The sequence below is a fragment of the Rhinolophus sinicus genome, linkage group LG15 (assembly GCF_036562045.2).
Source record: "Rhinolophus sinicus isolate RSC01 linkage group LG15, ASM3656204v1, whole genome shotgun sequence".
Taxonomy (NCBI): Eukaryota; Metazoa; Chordata; class Mammalia; order Chiroptera; family Rhinolophidae; genus Rhinolophus; species Rhinolophus sinicus.
This window is the reverse complement of record NC_133764.1, coordinates 38,575,963-38,603,494: the sequence shown is the minus strand read 5'-3', so window position 1 is coordinate 38,603,494 and position 27,532 is coordinate 38,575,963. Positions and strand designations below refer to the sequence as shown.

Below are 27,532 nucleotides of genomic sequence, written 5' to 3'. Positions count from 1 at the left end.
CCCCAAGGAGTCATTGGCCTGCTGGCCCTAGCTGTCCCAACCCTGACACCTGCTCGCCACACAAGGTCAAGAGGGCACCACCAGGAAGAATCCAGTGGGAGAAGGGTCCCTGAGGCCCAGGAGGAGGAAAACGAACCGGGCCCCTTTAAGAATCTGTTAGCAGAGGAGAGAAAATGCAGAGTGAGCCCTCCGTAAACATCTGAGGGCTTGCAGTAACAACTACCAGCTGTGTGAGGGGGCGCGGGGTGGGGACGCAGTCCTTGCTCAGCTGGAGGGTGGGATGGGCTGAGGTCAGTCTGGGTGGGGACCTGCCAAGAATGAACGTGGGGAGGACAACAGGCTGAAACAGGGTGAGTCGTTTGTTCAGGGCAGTGGACGGTGGACTAGCCGTTCAGGGCTGGGCCACCTGGGCCTAGAAGCTTCCACTTCCCTCAGGGCCTTTTCTGCATCCGTGAGCGCTCAAGTCCCTCCTCACAGCCAGCCAGACAGGGAGGACAGTGGGAGGCATGTTCCAGTCCCCTGGGAGTGGCGGGCGCGGAGGGAGAGGCCGTGCTGCCGCCTTCAAGCCACTCCCAATAGTTCAGTTGCTCTTCCTGGTCTTCGTCCAACAGGGGTCAGGTTCAGTGTCTCTTTCTAGCTCATGTAGTACCAGGCACAGCACTTGTGAACTGTCACGCATGCCCTTCTCTCATCACCTCCACCCTCACCTTCTCTTGCCTGGAAATTTTGCTATGGCGTCCTGTGTGGCCTGTCTACCTCCCAGCTCTCCCAGGCCAGTCCTGTAGAGCCGCCGTAGTTATTGTCCTAAAATACCTGACTGAGACATCTCCCTCTGCTGAAACCCAGAGGATGGTCCCTATTAGTGGTCGTAGACATATTAGCTAGGATGCTTTGGGTTATGAATAACAAATCCAATTCAGAAAGGCTTAAATTTTGGAGGGGATGCTTTTGTTCTTATTACCTGGGAAGTACAGAGGCTGGTTGGGCTTCCTGGACAGTTGAGCCAGCAGTTCAGCCAGGTCCAAAGGACCAGGTTCAGGGCCACCTTTCCTTTCCGCCTTCTGTAGCAGCAACTTTCTTCTCACACTGGCTTCCCTCATGGTGCCAAAATGGCTGCAGTGGCTCCAGCAACATTTAAAAGGCAAAGTGAACCTCTTTTTCAGAACTCCTATTCCAGTTATCTGCTTCTGTATAACAAATCACCCCAAAACTTAGTGACTAAATCTATGTTGCTCATAGATCTGCAATTTGGGCAGGGCTCAGCAAGAACGGTTTATCCTTGTTCCACATGGGACCGTTAGCTGGGGCAGCTCAGCTGGAGCCTGGACAATTCTTTTTAAGACAGCTGCACTATGAACCACTCTAGCAGAGTTCATGACTTCTGGTCGGCAGCTAAAGAAGGAAACTTGAATGTGGAAACGTAGCCCAGTTGTACTAGTTGCACTGGCAGCCGTTTTGTGACAGTGAGGCAATCCGATTGGAGAAAGAAGCAGATGCACGAAAGAGGGAACAGCCTTGTTCAAACATAGTGATGTCTGTCCTCCTGGGGACTCTCCAGTTAAGTGAGCCAGTAAATCTACTGTTAAAACTGTGTGAGTTTGTGCGTAGTTACTTATAATACCTTAACGAGTACAGAAGGCTATTGTAATATTTTCCCCATTTCATTATAGGGATTGTCTGTATGTCTGTCTACTTGATTAGGCAGCAAGTGTCTTAGGAGCAGGGACCATGCCTCAAGCATTTCTCTATCCCCATGCCTAGCACAGCAAGTGACATTCCTTTGTTTGAATCATACCTGGAGAGAAAACAAATGACAACAGGTATAGCTATTCCAGAATTTCTAGGTGTTTACATCCCAACCCCTGCCCCCTTCTCTGTTTCCACACCTGGTGGTATTCATTCACTGCCTTTTATTTTCAAAGCCCAGACTCAGAACTCACATTGCAATTGCGCTCCCCAAGATGTGACTGTGGTGAAAGAAAGACGAGAAGAAAGGCAGGTAAGTCCCTCCTTCCTGGAGCAGTTGTGCCACGGAGCTGCCCGGGCACAAATGCCAATAGGGAGACTGTGTAGGACCTTTGTGGGAAGCAGGGCTGCAGCGGGGAGGAGGTGAGCCGCCATGCTTTCATGCCATCAGCACATTTCATGGCAATAAACTCGGCCTCACTCCCGTAAAATCCATCAGCCAAACACACGCAGTCTTTCTTGTTTTCTTTGTTCAAGGTTAACTTTTCACAAGTCAAATATTTTCCTCCTCACCCAGCCCCATCAAGGAGGTTTGGCTCATACAGCTTTGCTGAGCATGATAAAAGAAAGCCTCAAAAAAAAATAATAGATGTGTGTTCTGAGAGTGTTTCTGGGAAAAGCAGGCCCAGCCAGCTCGTTCTGCAGCCTTCCCTCCACATCTGCCCCCTGGGCCCATGGCATTTCCTCCAGAACCAGCTGGCTGGAGCCCAGTCCTAAGGTCGGTCCCAGAATGGTGGTCACCCCTCTGTGAGAAAGGGGCAAAATAAGGACCATGGGTCTCTCTTTGCTTTGCTTCCCACTACAAATAAAATGCCAACTCAACAGGTGCAAGCAAGAAGAATGGTTTAAACATCTTACCCAGGGGACCCCAGAACCAGAATCCCAGGGAGTGTTTGCTCAGGGGGCAGGGCGGGCCTTACACTCGGACATCCCAGTGTTCAGCATGTTTCGCCATCCTAGTGGCAGTGGAACCTTAATTTATATTTCGCCTGTCCTTTGTTTCTGTTCGAGGGCAGCTTCCCCAGGAAGCAAAGGGGATTGTTGGACCTGAGTCTAGATATTTCTCTAGATGCTAAGCGATTTCAACAGACACAAGTCCTGCCATCTAGTATCTATTCCTCTAAGACCATCCCCCTGACATAGATAAATGCAGACAAACTAGTTGGCAAAAAATTAAACACTTAACCCAACTGTGCAGTGACTGGGATTTGTCTACAAAGAAAATCGTCTTTGCAAAACTGGACAGGTTTTTGAAAAATTAGGAGTATGTTTAGGATGGTTTGACCTCAAATGAAAGCCTGGCAAAGTGAGTCCTCAGAGCCAGCAGTTGGGACTGAGATCTAAGTGGGGAAGTGGCCAGGAGGGGACACTCGGGAGGTATTGGTGACGTTCTCCTTATTCTGGTGGTGGTCATTTTGTGTGTTCACTTTGCAGGGGTGTGTCAAGCCCGACCTTTAAGATTTGTGCCCTTCTCTGTGTTTATGTTGTGCTTGAATAAAAAATGTCTTTCCGTATCTCTCTCAGGCAGGGGACCCATGATGTTCCCTTTAAGGGGTGGGTCAGAGGCAGGCACTACTTCCCCAAGAAGCTGGAGCCTGTGGGTTACCTGTCAGAGGAAGGCGTCAGAGTCAGACCTGTCAAGGAAATTGGCAGAAGTTGTAGATCTGAGCCCCGGGTGAAGGTCTCGAGGCCCCCCCTCCTGCTCTCATGTGCAGCTAGCTCCGTGTGCGTGAGGGGCAGGGGCAGGCGTGACAGCCCCAGTCGGCTGTGTTCCTGCGCAGCGCTGTGGGGGCCGGCTGTGTGGTCACAGGTCTAGGAATGGCTGGCGGTGTGCACTCTTCTGGAACTTGGGCTGGCCCTGGAACTCTCTGCCTTTCCTTGTTGTCCTGCTGTGCTTGGGACTTGCCACCATCATCACACGATCTTCGGTAGATGCCTTAATGTGACAGGGTCACTCAGTACTTCATTATTTTTTTTATTCATTTATTTTTTAATTGGGGAAGGGGAACAGGACTTTATTGGGGAACAGTGTGTACTTCCAGGACTTTTTTCCAAGTCAAGTTGTTTTGTCCTTTCAGTCTTAGTTGTGGAGGGTGCTGTTCAGCTTCAAGTTGTTGTCCTTTCAGTCTTAGTTGTGGAGGGTACCGTTCAGCTTCAAGTTGTTGTCCTTTCAGTCTTAGTTGTGGAGGGCGCAGCTCAGCTCCAGGTCCAGTTGCCGTTGCTAGGTGCAGGGGGCGCAGCCCACCATCCATTGCGGGAGTCGAACCGGCAACCTTGTGGTTGAGAGCCCGCGCTCCAACCAACTGAGCCATCTGGGAGGCAGCTCAGCTCAAGGTGCATGTTCAATCTTAGTTGCAGGGGGCGCTGCCCACCATCCCTTGCAGGACTCGAGGAATTAAACTGGCAACCTTGTGGTTGAGAGCTCACTGGCCCATGTGGGAATCGAACCGGCAGCCTTCGGAGTCAGGAGCCTGGAGCTCTAACCACCTGAGCCACCGGTCCGGCCCTACTTCATTATTTTTGATGGCCAAATAATAATTCATTGTATAGATACAGCACCTTTTATTTATCTGGTTATCAATTGATGCACGTTTGGGTTGTTTCCCCCTTTTGATATGATGAATCCACCATTCACATTTAAGCCTTTTCCAAGCAGCAGTGCTCTGCGTCCCTTCCCCCTACACATACAACTACTAATAATAACTACCATCTACCAAGCGCCTACTATGTGCCAAGCAAGCACCTGCTATGTGCCAGGCTCCAAACTGGGCTCTTCTTATGCCAACAGATGGAATTCTCACCCTACCCAATGTGTGTGGTAGGTATTATTCCACTTTGTGGATGATGGCGCGCAAGTCCAGAGAAGTAAAGAGATTGACCAACGTCGTGGTGGAAGTGGGCCTTGAACCCAGATCTGTCCTGCAACAAAGCCCTCCTGTGTGTTTATCTCATTTTTGGCATGTAAGCCTTCTTTAACTGGGTTTTGCATATTTTAGGGTCTCCCCCAAATTGTGCGTCTTCAGGGTAAGGACCATGTCTCGCGGTCCTTTAGTCTTAGCCCCACCACCTGGTTGGACATCCCTTTCCCACGTCTTTGTAGCGTTCCTATTGGTTTGCAGTCTGGGGGTTCTATGCTCCTTGTCTGCTCAGCGTCCCTTCCCTCAGCCTCCTCCTGCCTGGCCAATCAAAGCCTTCAATCCTGTTGGCCACAGTGATTGGCTGAAAGACGGGCTGAAGATCCAAGCCTAGCCAATCAGAGCCTTCCTCGAGTATTTTGCCATAGTAACGGCCGAGGACACCTGCTTACTCTTTGGGACTGGGAGCTGTGAGGACCAGCAAGCCTGGAGCTGCCATTGGCAACTTGGTCCTGCCTCCTGGGGCTAGCCTCCATCAGAATGCCATGCAGATGTTAAAAATGGTGTTTTCAGGAAAAGATTTAATGACAGAAAAAACGCTCGTGGGTTTAAAAAAAGCAAGCTACCAAAGAGTGTATACAATGTTACTGGCTGTGTGTATGTATATGCAAATATGAATACTTGTGCAAATTAAGTAATGGATGATAGATGCCCATATGTTGACATGGTACTTTTTTTCTTTTTGTTTATCTGAACTTTCAAAACTCAATCTGCATTCTGTTGTTTTTCTGTTTGTTTATTTTAAGCTAGAGTACATGTCGTCCCCCTCAAAAGTCGTTTCTAACGCATTCCTCTTGGGGAGTATGTAGGTTCCGCCTGGGCCATCTCATTTCCTTTTTAGAGCACACACTTTTCCAACAATCCCATGATCTGCCGCAGTCCCAGGCCTTCCCACCCTTGGCTACTCTGCTCACCTGGTCCCCTCTTGGCCACCAGGACCTGCAGTCCTGGCTATGCCTGAATGACATCATACAGACTCTTAGAGAAAGCCAGGCCTCCCTGCCCCCACTCATCCTGTTGGGTGTTGCATTTTCATTCTCAGCTCACAAGAAACCTGCAAAAAATATTTCTTTTGGCCGCTGATTAGAGAGTAGCAGCCCCAGACATGACTTCCAGGCGACATCCAAGCCTGGAGTGACGACAGCCCTTCACAGCTGCCAGGAGACGTGGTCAGGGACAAGGTCAGGACTCGGAACGCATTGTCTTGAATGGGTTTCTTTCCCCCGTCAAGGTTTGAGAGGTCACAGGCCTCCCCAGACCCCTTCCGGTGCATTAAACCTCTAGCTGGTGCCACGTGGCCATCATGCAGGCCCTCCAGAGACCCCGACCCTGACTGCCTTCTCCCATTGCTGATGGGTTAAAAGGATATGAGGGTCCCACAGGCAGGCAGGCCGGGGCCCACCTACCCCTCCACTCCTCATGACTCCTGTGGGGGCCCTGCCCTCCCTCTAGACAGGTCCATTCCCACTCCCCTTCAGACCCCAGGCCCTGACCACCCAGTTGGTGCCAGTGGCCACAGCCATGGAGCCAGGTGTGGGTAGTCTCCTGATGCCAGCTGGCCCATCACAGCACACTCAGAAGCATGTGACCCTAGAGAAGAATGGCCTTCTTCTCCCTTCTGGGAGAGTATTTGTACTGAAAGGGTGGAGCAGACAGGCTGGGCTGTGGAGAAGAAGGCGGAAGGAAGCAAGTCATGGTGAGACCTTCAGGGGGAGTGAGAAGAGCCCCCGGGAGGAAGTAGCCTGAGGGTTCCCCACATTCCTGGTGTCTAGCTGTACTAATTGTGCAGACGTTACACGACGTTCCTGAATCCTTGAATAACACCCACTTTCAACTGTCTCATCTCGGTGTTTATTCCCTACAACCCAAAGATCCCAACTGTACTACACCAAGGGCACCTGTCCCCAGGTGGGACGGTCCGTCCTCACCTGGCTCTGCTCACCCTCTCCCCTCCTATTGGCTGGGAGCCCCCCCTTCACTGCTTGTCCTCAAGGACCTTGAGTTATTGAAGAAGGTGCTTTCCCGGGCCTGGACATCTCCCCCAACCCTGGTGTCTAAGGGTGGGTTTCGGGCAGAGGGACCTTCCAGATCATGACCAAAGTACCTGGACAGCTGTGGTCCAGTGCCCCTAAAAGGCGTGTTGATGGGCCATGTGGCCAGTGCAGAGAGGTAACAGGTTTTGGAGTCTGACAGATTGGGGTTGGGATCCTGGCTCCAGCAGCTTCCTAGCTGTGCCACCAGCTTTGTTTCTTGGCCCCTCCATGGTCGATGTCATCCCAGACCAGCCATGTGCTGCACACCTGCCCCAAGCTTCTCTGGACAGCGTTCTAGTGGAACCCCACCTTCCAAACAAGGAAGCGGAGACGAGAGAGGCTAAACCATCATGCACAAGTCACGCAGGTGGTGATGGGAGTTAAATCCAGGTTTATCTGATTCTGGGGACCTGCTGTTTCCCTGAGAGAAAAAAAAAGTATTGTGCTAACAGAAACCCTCATAAAATAAAGCTAATATCCTTCTGTATCCGGAGGAAGACAAAGTAAACCTGTAAAAAAATGTTCTTTCAATATTTACATAGGTACTATGAGGTCTGGAATTTGCTTCAAAACAATCCATTAGGGGCAGGTGCTGAGGAAACAAAAGAGGATGATGAGTGGGGGTTTTCGAAGCTGGGCAAACACCGGTGAGCCACGAGACTGTTGTCGCTCCTTGTAAGTGTTCGGAAGTTTTCATAATAAAAAGTCGCTTCTATTAAAGTAGCGAATAGGAACGTGGCCAGAGTTGAGCGATCCGGCAATGGGGGTCAAGGTGCAGACGGTGGGCCCACCACTGACCACGCCCCCTCCCACCCCCCTCCCTGCTGACTCCCCTGTGGTCCCAGAACCCTGAGCTCTGAGGAACAAATGCACTTCTCAGGCACATGTGTTTCCAATCACTCTGCCCAGCAGTGAGTCACCGCCGACAGCTGCCACCTGTCTCCGTCCCCACACTCACCTTCAGATCTGCCATGTTGACAGCCAGGCCCTGCCCCCTCCCCAGCTCTGTGCCCAGCCAGCCTGACCCTCTTGGAGTTGCTGCGCCCTCCTACCTGTAGGCCTCAGCAGGCCAGTCCTTCCATCTATAACAGTGCCCCCTCCCTTTTTATCTGGGTAACTCCTACCAACCTCCAGGTCTCCGTATCCCAGGTTGCCTCCCCAGCCCTCCGACCTGGCTGGTGCCTTTGTTCCTCCATCCAGCCCCCCGCACGCCCTAAAGCTGGTATGTACTGCAGGAGGGAAGGGGCCGCTTTTGTTCCATCTCCGTGTCTGGCACCTGCACGCACCTGGCACACGCCTGGTGCCCAATACTCCATATTGTTGAATGAATGAGTGAGCTGTCACCTTCAGAAGCAGAGTCATGGGGAAGACAGACATGAAAACTAACCCATGAGAAAACACGAGGAGTCAAAGGGGTCCAGGCAGGGGCTCCAGAGGTGTGGTTTCCATCTCTCCCCTCCTTAGGGTGACCTGCTCTCCATACAACCCCAGCTGGGAACCTCCTAAAACAGAAATCAACTCTGAGACAGCTTCGGCTGGATGGCTGCCTGGAGAAAGGTGAGGAGGGATTTGAGCCATACCAGGCTCTGCAGAAAAGGTGTGCTGGAGGGTGATCTGTGTCTGGTGGGGGTTGGGGCAGGGGGCAGGGGATGCCTGCCCCCCTCGAGGCCACATTGGGGCATCCCCCTATCTGCCCCGAGGTGTCAGACCACAGTCCGACTCGATGGGGAGCCCTGCGGGATACCTGGAGCACCCTCCGTGACTGGAGGAAGCCCAGTACAGCTTCGGTGCTGGGAGACGTGCCCCCCAGACCCATGTGCCCTCCCTGGGGCCTCCAGGCGACACCTATGAGGGGGCACCAAGCAGGAAGTGGAGAACAAGGGCCAGCCGTCAGCCCTGTTCCCGGCCCCCGAGCATCAGAACTGAACCAGGGACAGGCAGGAAGAGGAGAAGCAGCAGATCGGGGTAGGAATGCTCGCAGCATCCCACTTCTCCCCAGGGGCCGGGCAGGCCCAGGGAGACACGGGTACCAAACAGCGAGCCACTGCCTCCAGCCCATCTTGTCTGTGGAGCTGGGCAGCTGTCTCATAGCTGAGGAGAGGGCGGGAGTGCCAAAATCAGAGTCAGTGAGCCAGACCCAAACTCCAGACACCAGCTGGAAATGGCGGTCAGGACCCGTGAGTCACTTTCTGAGGACCCGGGCTTCCCTTGCCTTTCTCATGGCCCATGGCCTCTGGTCTCTCTGCTGGTGACAGAGCCACCCCAAACCCTGCGCTTTCTGTTGTCTGGCCTTTCAGCTCAAGGCTGAGGGAAGCCTTTAGGAATTCTGTCCCATCCCCCTCACCCTGTACATACTCCACAGGATGACGCCAGGGGGCCCGGACCTATTATTCCTTATGCTCCAAAGCTGGTCACAGAGCTGGGCTGGCATTGGAAGGTGAAAGGAACCTGGGCGGGGCATGGAAAGAGCTTGGTGCTGCTGACTGCAGGGCTGACCTCATGGGGAACGTGAAGCACCCCCAAAGAAGAGAGAGCCTGGGAGACAGCAGCAGGGGAAAGAAGACAAGGCAGGAACAGAGAAAGAAAATGGGGTTGGGGAGAGGGAAGGAGAGAGAAAGGGAGAGGAAATTCTTGGGCACAGCCCTAATCATAGCCTTGACATGAAATGTACTGCTGCACTCAGCATGGGACGCCCGCCAACGCCGCCAAACCAGCCCTCTTCTGTTTGGATTAGGCGGTGACATCATGGCCATGGGCCCGTCACTCCGAACACCAAAGGAAGGGAAGAATGGCGGGCAGGCGGGAAACCTGAGCCTCCCGCCTCTGGGCTTCCAGGGAGGGGAACCTGAAACTATGAAAACTCAGCCTCAACAAACCCCTGCTGAGCTGGGCAGCCCTTCCCCAGGTATCCCACCCCTCGCTCCTGGACAGCCCTTGGTCCCCAGAACCCAGCTGAGGCTGCTTCCTGGAAGCTGGGGATGGACGAGCGCTGGGTTCCCATCTCTGCTCCCTGGCCCTGCTCCCTAACCCGCCCATGAAAGGAAGCACATGACCACATGCCCAGGGCCAAGAGGAAATAGCCTGGGCATGAGAAAACGCACAGCAGCAGGCCTGAAAGGAGCGACTGCTTACATTTCTCTTACTCCTTTGTTTTCCCTACGACGTCTGAAGGAGGGTCTGAGGAGGCCCAGTGCAGGAGATGCGGGAGGCACACAGGTGGGGCTGTGGGAGGTGGAAGAGGAAGGCAGAGCTCCGTGTGTCCCCTTCTGGGAATTGTGGACCCTCCCTCAGTCCTGGAAGGAAGGCTTGCAGGACAGCACCTTCTGAATTGGGGGAGGCAAAACACATCTGCAGGGAGGCGAGGCAGTGCCATCCCAGAGTCCCTCGGAACAAGGTTGGCCGAGGCTTCCCTGCACAGGGCTGATACCGCTGCTGCAACAGGGCGCCTGCCTGGAGGAGGTGTTCAGTGCCTTCAGTCTGGGCTGTCTGCTCCCAGATGTTTTCAATGCGGCTGTCTCTTCAAGTCAGTGACTTCTTGGGCTTCCTGTTGACAGCCTCCCTCCCTCCCTTCTTTCTGGGGTCACTCTAGACTGGACCATGCAGCCCCAGCCCTGAAGGCTGAGTTCCGTGTATTGGGGAGCAGGAGTTGATATCCAGACAGGTTTGCAAGGTGGGGGCCCTGGCTCAAGGCTGCCTTTGCCCCAAAGGGTGCCTGCCTGGGAGGAGAGGAAGGGGGGCAGGTGGCAGGTGTATAGGCAGAGAGAGGCCAAGCCCCACTTTCTTTAAGATGCCCTATAGGATGACAAGAAATGCAGCCATGGATGTAGCAAAAGAACCCCCAATGGGAGGCGTGAGCCAAGAGCAGTGTCGGTGAACAAGTAGGGTCGTTTGAGAGTAAAGGCCTTGGGAGCTGCAGCCAGCTGGTGTTCCACAGACAGACAGCACGAGAAATGGCCGTATTCCTGCTCTTGGAGCTGTCCTTTTTAGGATCCTCATCTGGAAGTTGTTTTTCCTGCACAAGGAGCAGGATATGACATCTGTCCTGTCACCTAAGTTCCCGCCACCCAGAGCCACTCCACTCACTTTTTGCAAACATCTTTTTTTGCACCTGTCTATATCCATGCATATGTTTAGTTTCACATGAATGAAACATTATGCATGCGACTTACTCATGGGCACTTTTAAAGGACAACCTTTTCACTATCCCTTGCTTTCCTCCCTCCCCTGAGAACCAGTGTGGACGGGTGGTGTGCCCAGAACACACACTGTGGTATGTTTGCTGCCATGGGCATTACTCTGCTCGACCTTGAAACAGGCGATGGAACTTTGCATTTTGCTTTTCTAAAGAGCCAAGATTTTTATTAGTTTCCCTAAGTGAGGGCTTGTCAGCTGAGGTGGTTATGCTCCCTCCCCTCACCCCCACCCCAGGAAACACTGGGTAATGTCTGGACACGTTGGGCTGTCACAACTTGGGATGGGGTGCTATCAGCATTTAGAGGGTGGAGGCCAGGGATGTTGCTCAACACCCCACAGAGCCCAGGGTGCCCCCCCAATGCTGTAGCTCAAAGGTCGGCAGGGCCAAGGCCTGGAAGCTGGCCCTGGCTGCAGAGCATTAATTGATTAAATGAAACAAAAATAGGAACATGCTTTAGAATGTCCACCGCTGGTCACAAAGAAGCTTATGTGGAGTGTGCAGGGGCCTGTTGCCCATCTTCGTGCTGTAGGTGGCCTAGCCATGCTTGACTCCTTGTCATCTTCTGGACGTCCTATGGCAAACAGCCCACCAGGGAATGTTGGGGACAGATATCTGGGCTGGGTGATGCCACTTGCCTACTGTAGCCCAGAGTTGACAGAGGGGGCCATCGTGACCCTGAAGTCAGCTGTCCATTCCTCTCTGAGGACCATGCATCACAAACCCCAGAAACCGCCAGACAGCCAGGCAAGGGACACACCCGCCACCTCCCCCTACAGCCACCCTCTGCCTGCTGCCCCCAGACCTGCCCAAGACATTTCCACTCGTTTAGGTCCAGCTTTCTGCATATGGGGGGCCAATTTGGATGCCCGCACCCCGTAGAGCATCTGGCTTTCCAGAACCTGCCGGAAAGAGTGTGGGGGCTCAGCTCCGCTCCAGCTCTCTCTAGGGAGAGAACACTCCAGACATGGAAGGAAAAGGATCTCCTGCGAACCGGGAGCTGAGTCCACCAGGAAGAGATGCTTCCAACTCTTGTCCTCAGACTCACTGGATGGAGGTCACCTCTTGCCCAGGCCTGTGAGGTCATCCTGACTCTTTTTACCTGAGTGGGGTGGGAGGGAGGAGGCCTGGGCACTTCCTCCTGGCCCTGGACAACATTTACTCTGCCAAGCCAAGCCCAGGACGTGTTTGCTGGGTGTGCTCAGACCTGGGTGGGAAGGCCGACAGCTCCGCCTCTGCATTGGGAAAGTCTCTTTGGGGGGAGGCAGGTGAGTGTCCCTGGTCGGAAGTGGTGGCCCCAGGGTTGTGGTCTGAGGGTGCTAGAAGCCCGTCCCCAGCTGGCCTAGCAGGCAATGCTCCCTCCTGTCTATCCTGAGTCCCGCTCTGCTAGGAGCCACACATAACAAGCCGAGGTCCTGCAGGCTGTAGTCAGATGCACGTTGCAGGGAGCGGTGTCTCTTGTGCGGCTCCTCTGTTAGCCCATTTCCAACATTAAGGTAGAGGAGGCCGGTTGGGAGACAAGGTGCCCCGGGCTCCTCCCACCTGCTTCTGTCTCTTGCCTGGGTTTGAGGCAAACTGACCCCATCCTCCCTCCTTGGGGGTGAGGTCAGAGCTGCAGCCCTTTCCCTGAACTCCCATCTTGTTGCCGCCCTCTTGGCCGTGGAGCAGAGAACATGTAACACTATTTGACATGAACAAACGCCGAAAACGTGACTTTGGGTTTTTGTCAGGGTGCTAAAAAATAACTCCTCTGCCTAGTTAACTTTTCTTCAAGTTGTCTGTTTCAAAGCACACATAAGTAGAAAGCAATGATTTTCCACTCTTTAAATATTTTCCAGTTTCACATCTCAAGTCAGCACCACACAGTTCAGCAGGCAATTATTCTTTAATTGTGTCATTTGCCTCCCTTTGCATCTCCCCAGCTGGATTAGAGGATCCTGTGGGCAAGAGGGAGGGTCTGTGTGTAAGAGCGCCCACTGCAAGGGGCTCAGGGCAGGCTCAGTGACAGGTAGACAGAATCCCCCGGGGTCACAATTCACGGCTGTCCACACCGCTAAGATCTTCTGCCCTTCCTGGAACACAGAACTGTTTTGGGAAGAGTTCTACAGCTCCCACATTTGTGGGCTAAGGGAGGGAACTGTGAGCAGAACCCAGCAAATGCATTCATTCAATCCTACCACCTCCTGGGCTCCTGGGCCCAGCCCCCTGGCTCTTGTGGGCTGGTCAAAATATGGCCAGTTTATATAAAATCCTGTTTTGTTCATAGTAACCACTCCTGCTCCCTTACCAACTAAACTGACTAAGCGCCCTTAAAATTCTGAGGCCTCCTTTTTAAAATGAATCCTCAGTAAGTTTCAGGAGGCCACCGACCCACAGGAGGCACGGGAGGGGGCCACAGAGAATGGTCCCTCTTCCGAAGCACACACCCCTTTTGCTCAATCTCTGGCTAGAATCTAAGGGCCCCCGAAGGTGGAAGGGAATCAGGCAGTGCACACCTCCCATGCCAAGCTGGAGGGGAACGGGTAGGGGTGGTGGGTGGGCTGCCTGGTGCCTTGGGGGGGTGGGCTTCGAGTCCCAAGTGCTGAGTCAGGGCCGACTGATGCGCTGTCCTCCTCGCATCCTGCCCCCCACTACAACCTCTGTTTGTTTGAGAGGCTGCGGAGCGCTGCCTAGGGCGGTGGGAAGCCAGGTGCGCAGCGGCGGGCCCCCCAGGGCACAACAAAAGCCGAGTTTGGGGTAGGGCCAGGGAGGCGCGGGAGGCGCGGGGGCGGGGCCTTTGGAGCCCCTGGAGCTCCATTGGTCGTCGGCCACTGGGAGGCGGAGCTCGACACCCTCCCAGCTCAATAAAGAGCCAGGTCGGCGCAAGCTTGCAGCGCACACATCCGTAGAAGGCAGTGGAGGAGCTGGGACCCGCGCCACACGCGCTCGCTTCGCCGCCCCCCACCGCTTTCTTCTCCGCGCTTCAGCCGCGCCCCCGCCCTCGCGCCTCCCCCGCGACACAGACCCGGGAAAGTTTGTGCGGGCGAGTGCGTGCCGGGTGCGGAGGGAGCGCCCGGGAGCGCAGTGAGACCGCGCACCCGAGTCCGCCCAGAGGAGAGCGCCCCGAGCCCAGGCGGCGGCGGCCGAGCCCCGAGCCCGCGCCCCCGGCCCGCGCCCCCCGCCCGCCATGGGCGCCGCGGCCCGCAGCCTGTGGCTCTTGCTCGGCCTCCTGCTGCTGGGGACGCTGCTCCGCCCCGCCGACGCCTGCAGCTGCTCCCCGGTGCACCCGCAACAGGCGTTTTGCAATGCAGATGTAGGTAAGAACGACGACCCGCCCAAGCCTGGTGGGTGACCTCCCCCGCGGGGCGCGCGGGACCCCCGAGGGTTCGCAGGAGCCCCGCCCGCCTTCTGGCCCTCAGCGCCTTCTCGAATCCTGCAAGTTGACGCCAAAATCGCACTTTCTTTTCCCCCTTCCTCTCCCTTTCTTTCCCTCTCTGCCGAGATGCTTCTCAACCTCAAAATTCCACCGAAATTCCGCTGCAGCTCCAGCCCCAGAAAAGGGAGCCAGGGAACGGATTGGGTTTTGGCAGGCGGAGGGCTCTTGGGATGCCAGCGCGGGGGTGGGGAGTGGGGGATAATGGGGGACACAGCGTGTGTGTGTGTGGAGGGGAGCCTTGGCCTCTGTGGGCTGGAGGGCTGGGGACCCCAGGAAGAAACTTTCACAGGTGAAATGGCAGTTGGGCTTCTCTGGGCTTGGGGTTGGGTGGGGCTGGGCCTCTCCCACCAGCCCCGTTTGGGGGCTCACCGGCTTAAAGGGGGGGCAGGATGGAAGCTTCCCTCCTCCCGGGCAGGCTCCAGGGCTCAGAGGGGCAGCTGAGAGAGGCCTGCAGAACCCTTGGGCTGGCCCCTTGCTCCATGTTCTGCCCAGGAGGGTCCTTACTGCTTGCTGCTGGTGACTACTTTTCAGGACACACCAAGACTGGAGACCTTAATGACTGGAAGTGGGTAGGTGGGGTTGTGTGGCTGCTTAGAGCTCCTCGGAAATATCTATTATTCCCAGGACTTCTTGCCCCCCAAAGGTGGGAGCTAGGGGGGAAGAGGAACCCACTTATTTGTTCTGGTCCTCAAGGGGCAGCAGGAATGGGTGGAACCAGCTGGGCCCCAAAGGTTCCCATCCAGGTCTGACACTTGCAGGCTTCACCAGCTCTAGGGAAGGTCAGCCAGGTTGTCCTGGGGCAAGTTCAGTTTCACCAGAAGGACAGATGCCCTGCAGGTGGGCGGGCCTCTGCAGCGCCCTTTGACCTCTCAGTAGCTTTATTTTCTGTTCCTTTGTCGCAGCTGAGCATCCTGTTGCCAGGCCAGATGTGGTAGGGCTGGGCTGCGCTCACCTGCATAGACTCCAAGCTGGGGTTTCTGGGTTTCCCCTGTTGTCAGCCAGGCCTCCTGGACTCCCCCACACCCCAGCTGGGCAGCCTTCAGGTGCTCCTACCTGTGGGTATCACATGGCTCAGGCCACCTGGGCATGGGGCGTGCTTGCTGAGTAGGTTCCACACAAAACCCTAATTGGGGGAAGGAAGGAAGGTCTGTTCTATTTGGTTTTGAAGCTCAGCAAGATTTGAGGGGGAAGGAGAGGCTCCTCCCAACAGAGGAGCCAGGATCAACCTTCCCGTGGGGTGTCCCCTGGCATCCAGGCCTGTCCAGGCCCATTTACTGAGAGCGAAGCCATGCTTCTGGCCAGCCAGTTGTGGCGCAGAATAAGGCTGAGGCCGAGACTCCCTGGCTTGGCTCACAGGAGCCAAGGGGGCAGGGGTTGGGCCTTGGGACCACCTCACACTTCTCAGCTGCTCCTGCCACTCAGTGCTTGCCCAGGGTGGGCTGGGGCTGGGGTTTGGATCAAGGGCAGCAAAGGTCAGGGTTGGGGAGCTTCATTATGCCTGGAGGCTCCTTGCTTTGTGTGTTACTCTGTCCTCCGCCTGGATCTCCTGGGTTTGTGTCCAAATTATTGCATCAAAATCATGGAGCCAGAACTCTTAATCCTATCGCAGCCCGAGGCTGGGAGGGCGGGGCCTGCAGATGCCAGAGTCTCAGGGCAGAACCCAGTGTGTTAGACTCCAAGGGCTGCTGGAACAAACTACTACATACTGGGGGGCTGCAAGCAACAGGAATTGATTCTCTTACAGTTTAAGAGGTCTGCAGTCCAAAATCTAGGTGTGGGCAGGGCTGGTTCCTTCTGGAGGCTCTGAGGAAAAATCCGTTCCAGGCCCCTCTCCCGGCTGCTGGTGGCCCCAGCGGCCCTTGGCTGGTAGACGCATCGTTCCGCTCTCTGCTCTGTCTCCACATGGCTGTTTCCTTGGTCTGTGTCTGTGTCCAAATCTCCCTCTTCCTATAAGGACGCCAGTCATTGGATTTGGGCCCACCCACATCCAGCATGACCTCATCTTCACTTGATCACATGTGTAGAGACCCCGTTTCCAAATAAGGTTCCATTCACAGGTCTGCGTGGCCATGAATTTGGGAGGATGCAATCTGAGCTAGGCTGTCCAGTCTTGTTCCACAGTCAGCCCTTCCCTGTTTGGTGGGCTGGGAATACCGAGCTGAGACATCCCCAGGCAGGCCCTGGAGGGCCTGGAGTAAACCTCACAAGGAAAGCAATGGCCTTTTCACGTCACTGCTCCTTTAATGGTGCAGGTTCGGGAATTCCTCCCCATTCCTCTTCTTTGGCTGACAGCAGAATTGCCTGGGATCTTTTAACGATCACTCAGGTCTCGGTACCTTTTACAGATGTAGAGTCTGCCTCAGACCTCTGCTTTTATAGTTTTGAATCCCCACAGGTGACTTTGTGCCATCAGAACTGTGGCCTGGGGTTCTGGAAAAGGATGACAGCCTGGTGCATGTTGGGGGACACTGAAGGCTGCCCTTTAATGCAGCGTGCTAGCTTCTTTAATTGTTGGCCTGATGCAGGTTGTTAAATGGCTTGGTGTCTGCAAAAGGCAGTTGGCTTAAGAAACAGATTTCTGTCTGCCTGTGTAAGGATTTCTGGGAGGTGTCTCCCAGCTTTTACAGCCGGTGGGATTGGAATTGTGGTCTGTGAAAATAGTTCATTATGAGGTTACGAAATTTAGGATGAAGGGGGTGGGAATAGGCGATCTGGGCTCCTGGGAGGAAAGTGAGGCTAAGCGGGCAGCCTTTCGTGCCTCAGAGCACCGCACGGATGTGCTGCTGGCCCGCTTCCTTCTGTCTAATGGAGTCCTCCATCTACGGCAAGCCTGCACAGCTCCAGTGACCCGGCTGGAAACTGGCTTTGGCACTCCGGGCTGCTCGGACCAGTTTCTGGAACCCAGAGAATAAAATCTTCCCTCCGGCTTGGGTAGCGATGCCCAAAGCCACATCATTCCAGAAGGGCGCCTGCAGTGCCATCTTTCTTAGGATGTTTCTGTGTCCAGACACTGCGAACCCTCTGATGGTCTCTCCAGCACCAGGTGGGGAAGGGCTCACAGCCAAGACCACGTCCTGGCTGCCAGGGCAAACAGCCGACCTTGTACATGCATTGATGGGGGCCAGACCGTGGCCGCCCTGGAAAACGCGCCACAGGCTCTCAGAAATGGCTGTCGTTCCCAGACGTGTGCTCAGGGAGGCAAGGCAGATGAGTGGAATCAGGCCTGGAGCGCATGGGTTCGGGGTGGGGTGGCGACTTCTCCAAAGTGCATAATTGATCGGCATTTTGTACACCCTGGGTTTCATATCAGGCTGTTTCAACAAGCCGTTACGGGGCCACTGGCTCCGCTCAGGCGGTGTAAGGGAGAAGAAGCGGGGCATTTCCCCTGCCCTCGGGGAGCGCTAGACACCAGTGCCAGGCGGTGTGGGTCAGGGTGGGCAGGAGCCCTGCAGGTCCCCCACCCCCGCCAGGGCGTGGTGTCAAGTAGGATTCAATGTGCTTCAGGCAAATAACACAGTGACGGTGTTGCCCAGGTGATAGCATTCACGGGATGTGCGGATACAGGGTTTGGGGCGGGGGAGGTCGGGGTGGGTCATGGTGGGACTGGAGCTCCTAGGCTCGGTTTTGGACAGTGTCGCTGGAAGGACATGTTCTCCCTGGGAATGGCTGGAATGTGAGCTGCTGGCAGCTCCCAGGGTTGGGAGATTGGAAGAGATGTGTGCAGGGCACAGGCTGCACTGCGGGTGTGGCAGGTGGTTGGAGGCAGCCCTCCTGATGCCGTGCATTCCTCCCTGTCTGACCTGAGGACGTGGTACCAGCCTGGGACCCGTTCCGTCCTCCAGAATTTGCAGTCCCGTCCTGGCCAGTGGTCCGTGAGCTTCAGACTTGGTTACCTACCTCATCTCTGTCTCGGCTGGGCTGCCAGGCAGTTCCCACATGTGTGGGCTGTGTGGTTCAAATCCTTGGGTGACATTTGAGCATGAGGAGAACGGGTGTAGTTGACTCCCAGGCTTACAGGGGAGGGGGCTCGAAGCCACCATAGTCCTGATGCAAAGCCACTGATCTGATGGTGCCCAAGGGGCTGTGGGGGTGGGGGGATGGGTCCCTTGGGCTCCAAAATAGCTAAGAGATGTGCTTGGAGGACCCCAGGCAGCCTGGAGGATGAAAAAAACAGCGGGAGAAAGAGTAAGCGTGGAAGGAGATAAAGGGAAGAAAGAAAAGACAGACTAGGAAGTGTGTGGTGGGTGTGAATGCTGCTGACTCCTCTCTGCCTTCCATCCCCATGTGCACACATATATGCACACACACAAGGGCCGAGGGCAAGTGGCTCCGTGGCTAGGAAGGTCCTTCTGGAAAGAGAAAGGAGCAGAATTGGGAAATGAGGTTGGGGAGCGTGAAGGTCCCTAGATCTGAGGACAGAGCTGGGGACATGTACCCAGGCATGGTTTAAGTGCACTGCTGGTGGTGGCAGAGTGGGGACGTGCGCGGTGTGCTGAGCAAAGGGACCACTGCCCAGGCAAAGGTGAGAGAGTTCTAGGTCCAGAACAGGCCTGAGTGGACGGCTTGGGGACAGGGGACCGAGAGGTAGGTTAGGACTAAATGTTGCCGCTCTGGCTTATCACGGGGACCATCCCAGAGACCCAAGGTGAGTCAGCAAGGGTGAGGGTGTACACCTGCCCATGACAGTGGGCATTGTCCAGGGGCGTTGCTGAAAGGCAGCCGCCTGAACTAGTGTCCTGAATTGGAGCCTTGGGGCCGAGGGCCTGGGCCTGGGCATTTCTCAGACTCTCCAGATGATTGACTCCGGCCAAAGCTTGCACTGAGCAGGGGTCTCCGAAGCAGGGTACTCAAGACAACTGAGGTGTGAGAAGAGAATTTTACGTGTAGTTAGCATATAGATTGACACCTAACTTGCCCCTAATTTTAAGTGAACAGATAGATGTCCAGAATGCTTGCCCAGCTTTCTGTAGTGCTGCTAGCGGGCCTTAGCAGGAAGTGTGGAGGCTGCAAGACCACCGGCTGTCAGGGCAGGCCAGGGGCCCATGAGATGCCCCAGTGCAGGAGGGGAGGCAGCCGCGCGAAAGCAAGCGGGAGGAGGACTTCCAGACTAAGGGAAGGTCAGGAGCACCTGTGTCTCAGCGAGGGCAGGCGGTGTGAAGAGGGCAGGCGGTGTGAAGAGGGCAGGCGGTGTGAAGAGGGCAGGCGGTGTGAAGCAGCTCCCCAGCCCGGACCTGGGACTCCCCACGGCCCACCCGCTGGATTCCTGGTGCCCTCGGTGCCTCCATCACAGCATGCATGTGTGGCTACAGTAGAAAAATGCAGAGACCCAGGGAATCCTATTCTGTAGCTAACAAAATTGAGCTGCTTCTGGGGTCAGCTGTGTCCAAACAGCACCCTAGGTTAGGCTTCCAGAGACCCCAGCAAAGCAGACTAGGCAAATATTTGCTCAAAAAAGCAAATTGAGGTGTAGTCTTTATAGAGAAGGATCTTAACCTGGGGTGTATGGACTTCTGTCCTGGGGTGGGGGGAGGGGACATCTTGAGCCCTGAAACTGTAAGCAAAGCGAGTGTGTACGCGCGTGCACTTTCATGTGTCCGTGCCCTTGTTTTTCTGTGGACTGGGCCTGTAGCTTCCACCAGCTTCTCAAAGGAGTATGTGACCCCTAGGAGGCTACTCGCTGCCATTTAAAAAGTCTTTCTCTGGCCGGTAGGGGAGGGTGGAAGACAGTGCGGGAAGGGACAGGGAACCAGAGTGTGGGCAGCCTTGAGCCCGGGCACAGCAGCAGTGAGACCCATGGGAGGCTTTTGTGGTTTCTGGTGATTTGTTGGCCATGGGAGTGGAGTGGAGGAGCGGGAGCCAAGCTGCAGGCAGGAGAGTTGATTACAAGCGTCTGTGGTCGTCAGGTGAGCAGAGCAGGGCAGGACTTGGCACAGAGGGCAGGGCAAGCAGCTGGGTGGAGGCAGGTAAGGAGCTCGTGGACGTGTTGGGGAGTCACCTCTGGGGTGTGACCTCAGTGCCGGGGGGCCAGGTATTCCCTAATGTGGCCAGTGGGTCTGGCGGGGTCACGTTTTCTGTTGAGTTCTGCTGGGATGTGGTGACAATGGGGTCCAAACAAGAAAGTCTCCGGCTATAGCTATAGCAGACAGTGGGAAATGAGGACCTGGGAGAGAAGGGGAAGTGGGGTACTGTGGGGGGAGCAGAGCCAGCAGGAAGCAGGGGAGCTGACACAACCAGCGTGGTGGTGCTGCAGCCCACGGCTAGTTGAGGGTGGCGGGGAGCTTGGGTGAGGGCCCCTGCCTCAGTTCCTCCATCTCCAAACAGGAGATGATCGTTTGCCTGCCTCCTAGGGTTGTGGGCGGAGGTCACCAGAAAGGGCAGAGGTGAGATGCTGAGGGCAGGGCACAGGATAGGGACACAGGCTCTTGAGGTTGGGGCAGGCATTAACTCTGTGCCAGAACCTGTGCTGGATGCCTGCTCCTCGCCCCCCCAGGGGCTAGTGTGGTTTTTGCACAGGTGGGGGAGTGTGGACAGACACAGGCTGGGTCCCGGTGCCCCCGAGAGGGAGCCCAAGCAGCAGCCTGGGGACTAGGAGGGACATCGTGATAGTTCTGTGAACGGAAAGCCGTGCTGGTGCTGAAGGCACAGACAGCGACAACAGCTGTTGTTGCTCAGTGCTAAGTGCTTGGGACTGTTTGCACGTTCCTGGTGTTAACTCGGTTACTTCCCAGTTATCCCCATTTTACAGATGATCACACTGAGGCACGGGCATGTAAGTAACTTGATCAGGGTCACACTCTTAGCAAATCGAGTAAGGAGGCAGTTTTTAAACGAGAGGAGGAGTTAACAGACAGAGGAGCTGGGTCCACGCTGGTCCCGAGTCCCCTCCAAGGGGTGGTCTCTGGGGAGCCAGGGTCGGCCTCGCGGATGGGTGAAGGATGGAGGGCCACGGGGTGGGAGAGGCTCCTGAAGGCTGGCCTTGTTCGTGAGGTTTGCCCATCCATAGGAGATGAGATGAATAAATTAAGCTCGATCCTGGCAGCAAAATATTAAACAGTCATTTCAAACAGTGTTATAGACTCGTGTTTATGACCTAGGAAAATGTTCAGAGATATTAATTTCAAAAGCCCAGTTACAGTCTGAATGCTTTCACATTTTCAACATTGTCTCTCTTCTGGACTCTGAGTCCTGGGGCTAACAAGTATTTTTAAAAATGCACATGTTAAGTGTACATTTTTAAGAAAAAGTTACCAAGGGAACACACAGGAAGTGTGCACATACTTAAATGTATGTGTAGAGAAAAGTCTGGAAGGATGTCCATCAAAACTCTAGGCAGTGGATGAGATCAAGGGTGAGTTTTATTTCTTTTTGCTTCTCTGCGTTTTCTCAGTGTTCTGTGACAAACGTTAGTTGTGTAATTATTTTAATGTTAAAATGCATTGGGATTGAGAATGGAGAGACAGGTGGGTGCTTTCTTCAGGACGGGGAGCAGGCTATGCTTTTTATCAGCTTTATTGAGGTGTCATTCACATACTGTTCGGTGCACCCATTTCAAGTAAACAATTCTGTGGTTTTTACTGCATTTTCAGAGTGGTGCAACGGTCACCACTAGCTGATTTTGCAACCTCCAGAGGACCCCTAGTAGGGCTTGTCGGATGCTTTCGAGTTAAGACTCAGCACACTTCTCCCTGATCCTGGGCAGCAGTCTGGGCCCTTCTGCTCCTCACAGCGGGAAGCACATGACGGCAGTTGGCCTCCTAAACTTTGCTCGCCCTTCAGGGCTTGGGAAGCCGGCCCTGATGGCCTGATGTTGCAAACACGGTTTTACTGGGATGTAGCCACGTTCGTTCGTGATGTGGTGTCCGCAGCCGCTTTTCAGCAATAGCAGCAGAGTTTAGTTGCAGCACAGACTGGAGGGCTCGCAGAGCCTAAATTCCTTCTTGCCGTTTAGGGACACTTTCCCCATCTCCTGGGCTGAGTGATGAGGACCAGCATGCAAGTATGTGCTTCCTGCCTCCAGCTCACCTCTCACCTGGCCACCTGCTTTCCAGAGCAGGGTGACTCGAGAAGAAATGGTGCCTGTGGGGTGTCATTCTCCAAACTGACCTCAAAGTTGAATCCTCTCATCTTTTCTGGGCTCTTGAGCCTGTGAGCAGAGGTGCGGAGGAGAGGGTTTCCTGGCAGCCCCTTCAGGGTTGGGGGCACCTTCATAGACTCGGCTAAGTGCGTGGGCACTGTACTAGGTTGTGCCCTGGTCCTGATTATAATCGGAGGCGCTGGATAGAAAGCACTTCAACAGCTGATTAAGAAACCGAGGACAGAATGAGGCAATGGACCGACATTTTAGAGAGAAAAGACACACTGGGAGGTATCAGGATGAAAGGCCCGGGCTTGGAGCCAGCGGGAGCTGCTTCTGAATCCTGACTCTGTCTCTCTGAGCCTCAGTTTCCTCTTCTGTAAAAACAGGATTAAGCTTCCCAGGGTCGTGCCACAGTAGACGTTGTGTACGTTTCTGGTGAATGGGTAAAGCATGCAGAAGCATGGAAGGGGCTCAGTAGATGTCAGTCCCACCCACCCCCAGCTAGAATTTTGAGCCTGGACAGTGCTTCTGAGGCACCCGTGTCCTCGGTCCCTGGAGTTCTTTAACGAGAAGTCATGGATGTGGAGCAGGGAGGTAAACCTGCCCTCTGCGTTCCTGGCCAGCTCTGTTTTCCCTTTTGCTCCTGCGAAATGCTTGAGTCCAGGCTGGCGTGACTCTGCTGTCCTTCGGTCCAGGGAGGGCGCAGGGATTTTCAGTGCAGCCCTATGCTGAGAGGAGGACACGTGTCCCTAATGATCACCCCGCACCCCGCCACCAAGTAGCGGCCTTACCTTGGATGGTCCACATGCTGCTGTTTCCGTGCTACCACCCGCTGGTCACTCCAGGTCGTTGAGAATTCACTGTGCTGTGTTGGGTGACCCTCCCCGGGCCACTGTGTCCTCGCCTGCATCCCATGACATGCGAGGGAGTGGAAAGCAAGGGCAGGAGTTGGGAGAAAGCCAGGAGTTCATTAGACTTGGAGACTTGAAGCGATGATACTCTTAGGCTTTGTGTCCTGAGTGTTTGCACACACCTGATGGAACCTGAGCTCATGATGGCCTTGGCTAGGGAGGGTTGTCACCGCCCACCACCAGGGACTCTAACACTGGGGAAGGTGATGGCATCCACTGGCACTAGAGTCCAGGGTGCTTTCTAGACTCAGCATTCTTATTTGTCACCAGCGAGGACTTGGGGGTCATTCGTGGGCTTCAGGTCAGTGGTGGATTGTTCTGTTCACCGGAGAGTGTCCGTTTCAGGAGTGTGTTGACCCTGTGGCAGGTGGCTCTGGGGGGCACACAAGGCTTCCTGGATGTGGGCACACAGTTCTCTCCAGACGGCTTTTCCCTCCAGCCCCGCTAGCATTTCACCTGCAACCCTCGGAGTAGCAGGCTGGGCCTGCCCAGGCAGAAGCCGAATGTTTCAGGAAGAAGGGTTTTAGAGTGTAGCTGTGATGGGCGTCCCCAGTCCCCAGTGCTCAGTTGTGACATCTTGGCCCCGCTGGCCCCAGGACAGGGAATGAAGGAACACATCTGTGGTGGTCTTTGCTTTCTGTGCACCAGTTCTGGAAAGCAGGGCAAAGTCACCAATCGTGCGTCTCGTAGATGAGCACGTCAGTTGTCTAGGGCTGTTCAGTGCAAAAGGACTTCACAAGGACTCAGGGAGGCAGGTGAGGCAGGGGTCCTCCCTCTCCTGTCTGGACCTGGACGGGAAGCCCTTGATGATTTGCCCAAGGTCACGCAGCTGAAGGGCGGTGCCAGGAGTGTCAGGAGCTGGCTCGGTCTCTGCCAATGAGGTTGGACGTCACAGTTCTGGACTTCCCGTCGCTCCCTTCCATCTGGCCAAAGGACTTGTTGTCCTTGGAAGGGCTTGATGACAGGTATGTTTTGTCTGAACCCAAGCGGTTTAGAAGGGCATTTTGGCAGTGCCACTCAAGGGCTTTAACGCTAAGTCTCCCCTTTGATCAAGCAACTCTACATCTAGGAATTTTTTCTGAGGAAAATAATTAAGGACACACACAAGCATTTAGTCACAGGCTGTTCGGCTCAGCCTTGTTTATCGTAGGGATGTGTTAGAAACACCTGTATACACGACAGCCGCAGGGGAGGGGTCAAAGAAATCATTGCTTTGGATGCCCTGCCAGACCAAATGGTGTGGGATTTTTTTCTTGCCATGGAAGATGCTCAGATAAATGAGGGGAAATTAGACTTTCTTTTGCAAGTGTATGTTTTCTAGTTTTTCTGTGAAGAACGTGAATGGTATGCGTCATTTTTAAAGTTAGTTTGCTCCAGTATGGGTCTCATTGTAGTCAGCAGCAGTATGGCTTGGATGTTTCGGGCTGGGTTGGTCCTGCGTCAGTGGTGGCACCTGGGGACAAGGGACAGTTGAGCAGAGCCGGTCAATGCGGAGGATGGGAGCTGTGCTTTGGGAATCGCTAAGGCAGAATCAGGAGGGCCCGGGCTTGGGAGAAATGTTTTCAATCTGAAACAAGCTGCAGAGGGTGGGACATTGTGGAAAGCCATCAAAGCTGTAGTTGTTGGTCGCCATGTTATCTCCCCCACACCCCACACCGAACTTGTCTTTTGCTGGTGGCTGGGTACACAAGACCATGCTGAGAGGCTAAGGCATCAGTGGGATTCTCTGGGGAAGGAGTAGGCACGAGACTTGGTTTCTATAGGGCCAAGAAGAGAGACCCAAACAGTGGATGGGGTGGTCGCCCGTGAGGGGCATTCTTTCTGGCCCGTGCCCGGGCAGGGACCAGCTGACCTCTCCAAGGGTCCTTCCAGCCCCCAGACGGGTTCTTGTTCCAGGATCAGGTCTTCTGAAACTACCTTCCCGAGATCCCCACGCTTTAGCCAGGGTCCTGCTGTTGACTTCCTCCTCTCAAGGAACCAACTCTGAGATCGCTTGGTTTGACTCCCTGGGGCCAATGTCATGTTCCCCCAGTGACATTTCTTAATGGTCTGATTTGTGGAGGGTGCCCCGAGGCCTAGACAGGCATGTTTCTTTTGTGGGTGACAAAGGGGGCCTGGGCCAGGATACCTTCCCCCACCCCACCCCCACTGCCTCCAGTCAGCTTAGCTGGACAGTGGCACCTTGGAGGAGCCACTGACCTGAGCGGGAACAGATGCCCTCTGTACAGGAGAAGGGGTAGCAAGCATCACCAGGGAGCCATGACCTTAAAGTGCTACAGCTCAGAAGAGGGAAACCCTGGTGAGGAGGGCCATTGCCGTTCTGCTGGAGAAGGGAGGACTTGCTCACTGCGGGCACGTGCCTCCGTAAACAGCAGAAGCGTGCACGTGCCAGTGCCCTCACAGTGCCCGCACGGTGGCCGTCCCTCTGCTTAGCACCCCAGCTCTTTCAGCTGAACCTTTGTGATTGGTGGACCCAGAGCAGGTGTCCTGACTGGCGCTCGCTCTCTGGCTGGCTCATCACTGACTTCACCCCTGCTCTGATGTCACAGCACAGCAGCCCTGTCGTTTCCGTGGCAACAGCCTGCCACAGTTCACCAGCTGGGCAGACAGACCCTGGGCTGCTGGTGGAGGTGGGGAGTTGCGATTCCAGCCAGCGGTGGTCAGTGGGCCCCTGGAGACCCCCTGCAGACCAGCCAGGGCTGGGGTTCTTGTGTCCGCCCCCAGTCTGGGGGTGGTGTTCTTTGTGCCTGTCTGTTTGCTGAGGCTCACAGAGGGCCTTAGAAGTGGCCAGTCAGGGCCTCTAGGCCACACGTCCAGAGGGCTGATTTACAAGTCCCTGCTCCTTGGGGCTCTCCGTATACACTTTGATGTGGAAGGACAGGCAGTGGAAGCTGGTGGGACGGAGTTGGGGGCGATTGTGGCTGCTTGGAGGGGTGGGGGTTGACAGAGAGGTCATCGTGCAGCAAGACTGCTGTTGTAGTAGAGACCCCTGACCTAAGCTGGGGACTTGGAACCCATAAGGTCTGAGGGAAGCTGGTGATTGACATGGTCAAGAGACATTTAGGAAGGCGCCGTGAGCGGCCCACCCGGTAGCCTGGTGTCTCCCGTGAGTGTGGAACAGTCTGTGCCTCATGTGTGTCATTGTGAAGCTGGTTGAGGAGATAGTGGAGACCTGGGGAGGCTGAGCTTGTCCCCCAAGACTGGCTGTCTACCCACCTCAGCTTTCTAGAACTGTCCCAGTCCTGACTGTGCATCAGGAGAGTCACAAGCCCCACCCACTCCAGGATGCTGGTGAAAAACCTGCTGAGGGGCCTGGCTGGGAGTCACCTTCTCCCATGACCACCTTCCCCCCGCCCCCCCAACGTGTTCCAGTGCAGCACGTCCAAAACCCGGGAGCCACCACTCTGGAACTTAGCTGACAGTGATGGGGTGGCCAAAAGTAGAGCCTATGGGCTGCACACTGGGTGTCATAGAGTGTACTTTTAGAGGCTAGAATTCAGAGAAATTGAGGTAAAAATGTTTCTGATGTTTGTTTTATCTGGGCTTGGCTTGGATGCCTCCAGTGATGAGTGTCTCACTACCTATCGAGTCAGCCCAATGAGTTCAAGACAACCCTGTAGAAAGTGCTGCTTTCCACACGACCAGCTTCTGCCTTCCTGTAATGTGTTCTCAGTGGTCTAGTTCAGTCATCTGGAGACACGCACAGTAAGTACTATCCTCTTCCCCAAATTGTCCATCAAGCGTTTGGGTGTTTCTAAGGGTAATGAGCGCTAGCACCTATATACATACATGGGGTGTTGCTATTATTATTCTCATTTCACAGATGAGCAAACTGAGGCTCCCGGAGTTAAGCAACTTGCACCAGGTCACACAGTTAATACTCTTGAACTACCACGTAATGCTGTCCTAGCCTTTTTTATCACCCACAAGCCCCCCTCCTTGGTTCCTTAGGACTTTGCTTCCTTTGACGGGTTTTGTTTGTTTTTTCCATTCTCCTCCTGAGCTCTGAGGCTGCAGCCCCTCCTCTCCATCCTTACCACTCGACCTTTTCTGATTCCTGTCTGGGGAGACACGTCTTTCTCCGTTGTTCAGATTCCGTCTATTTAGTAGAGCTGTAGTTCTCATTTCGTCTACGTTTCTTACTGGGTTTCGTTCCTAAGCATTTCAATCGTTTGATCTTGAAACGTGTTTCCCATGACGTGGTCCAATCAGACGTCGCTAGATATCAACACCTCTTACCTTT

The 27,532-nt window shown here is 54.8% G+C and overlaps 1 protein-coding gene and 1 long non-coding RNA gene across 3 annotated transcripts in view; both read left to right on the top strand.

Annotated features, from left to right (window-relative positions):
* Positions 1–252: 252 nt before the first annotated feature.
* On the top strand, positions 253–8,251 carry LOC141568976 (uncharacterized). 2 transcript variants are annotated; one of them, XR_012492315.1, is made up of 3 exons: positions 253–350; positions 1,923–1,999; positions 8,159–8,251. It is a non-coding gene; the product is annotated as an uncharacterized LOC141568976 (long non-coding RNA). The 2 variants fall into 2 exon arrangements; XR_012492314.1 differs by lacking the exon at positions 8,159–8,251 and adding an exon at positions 4,535–5,376.
* Positions 8,252–13,751: 5,500 nt separating this feature from the next.
* The window catches only part of TIMP2 (TIMP metallopeptidase inhibitor 2), a 44,477-nt gene continuing 30,696 nt past the window's right edge, over positions 13,752–27,532 (top strand). The window contains exon 1 of the mRNA XM_019735658.2: positions 13,752–14,182. Within this exon, the coding sequence (XP_019591217.1) occupies positions 14,053–14,182 (130 nt within the window). The 5' untranslated portion in view covers positions 13,752–14,052. The remainder of the gene's footprint in view (positions 14,183–27,532) is intronic.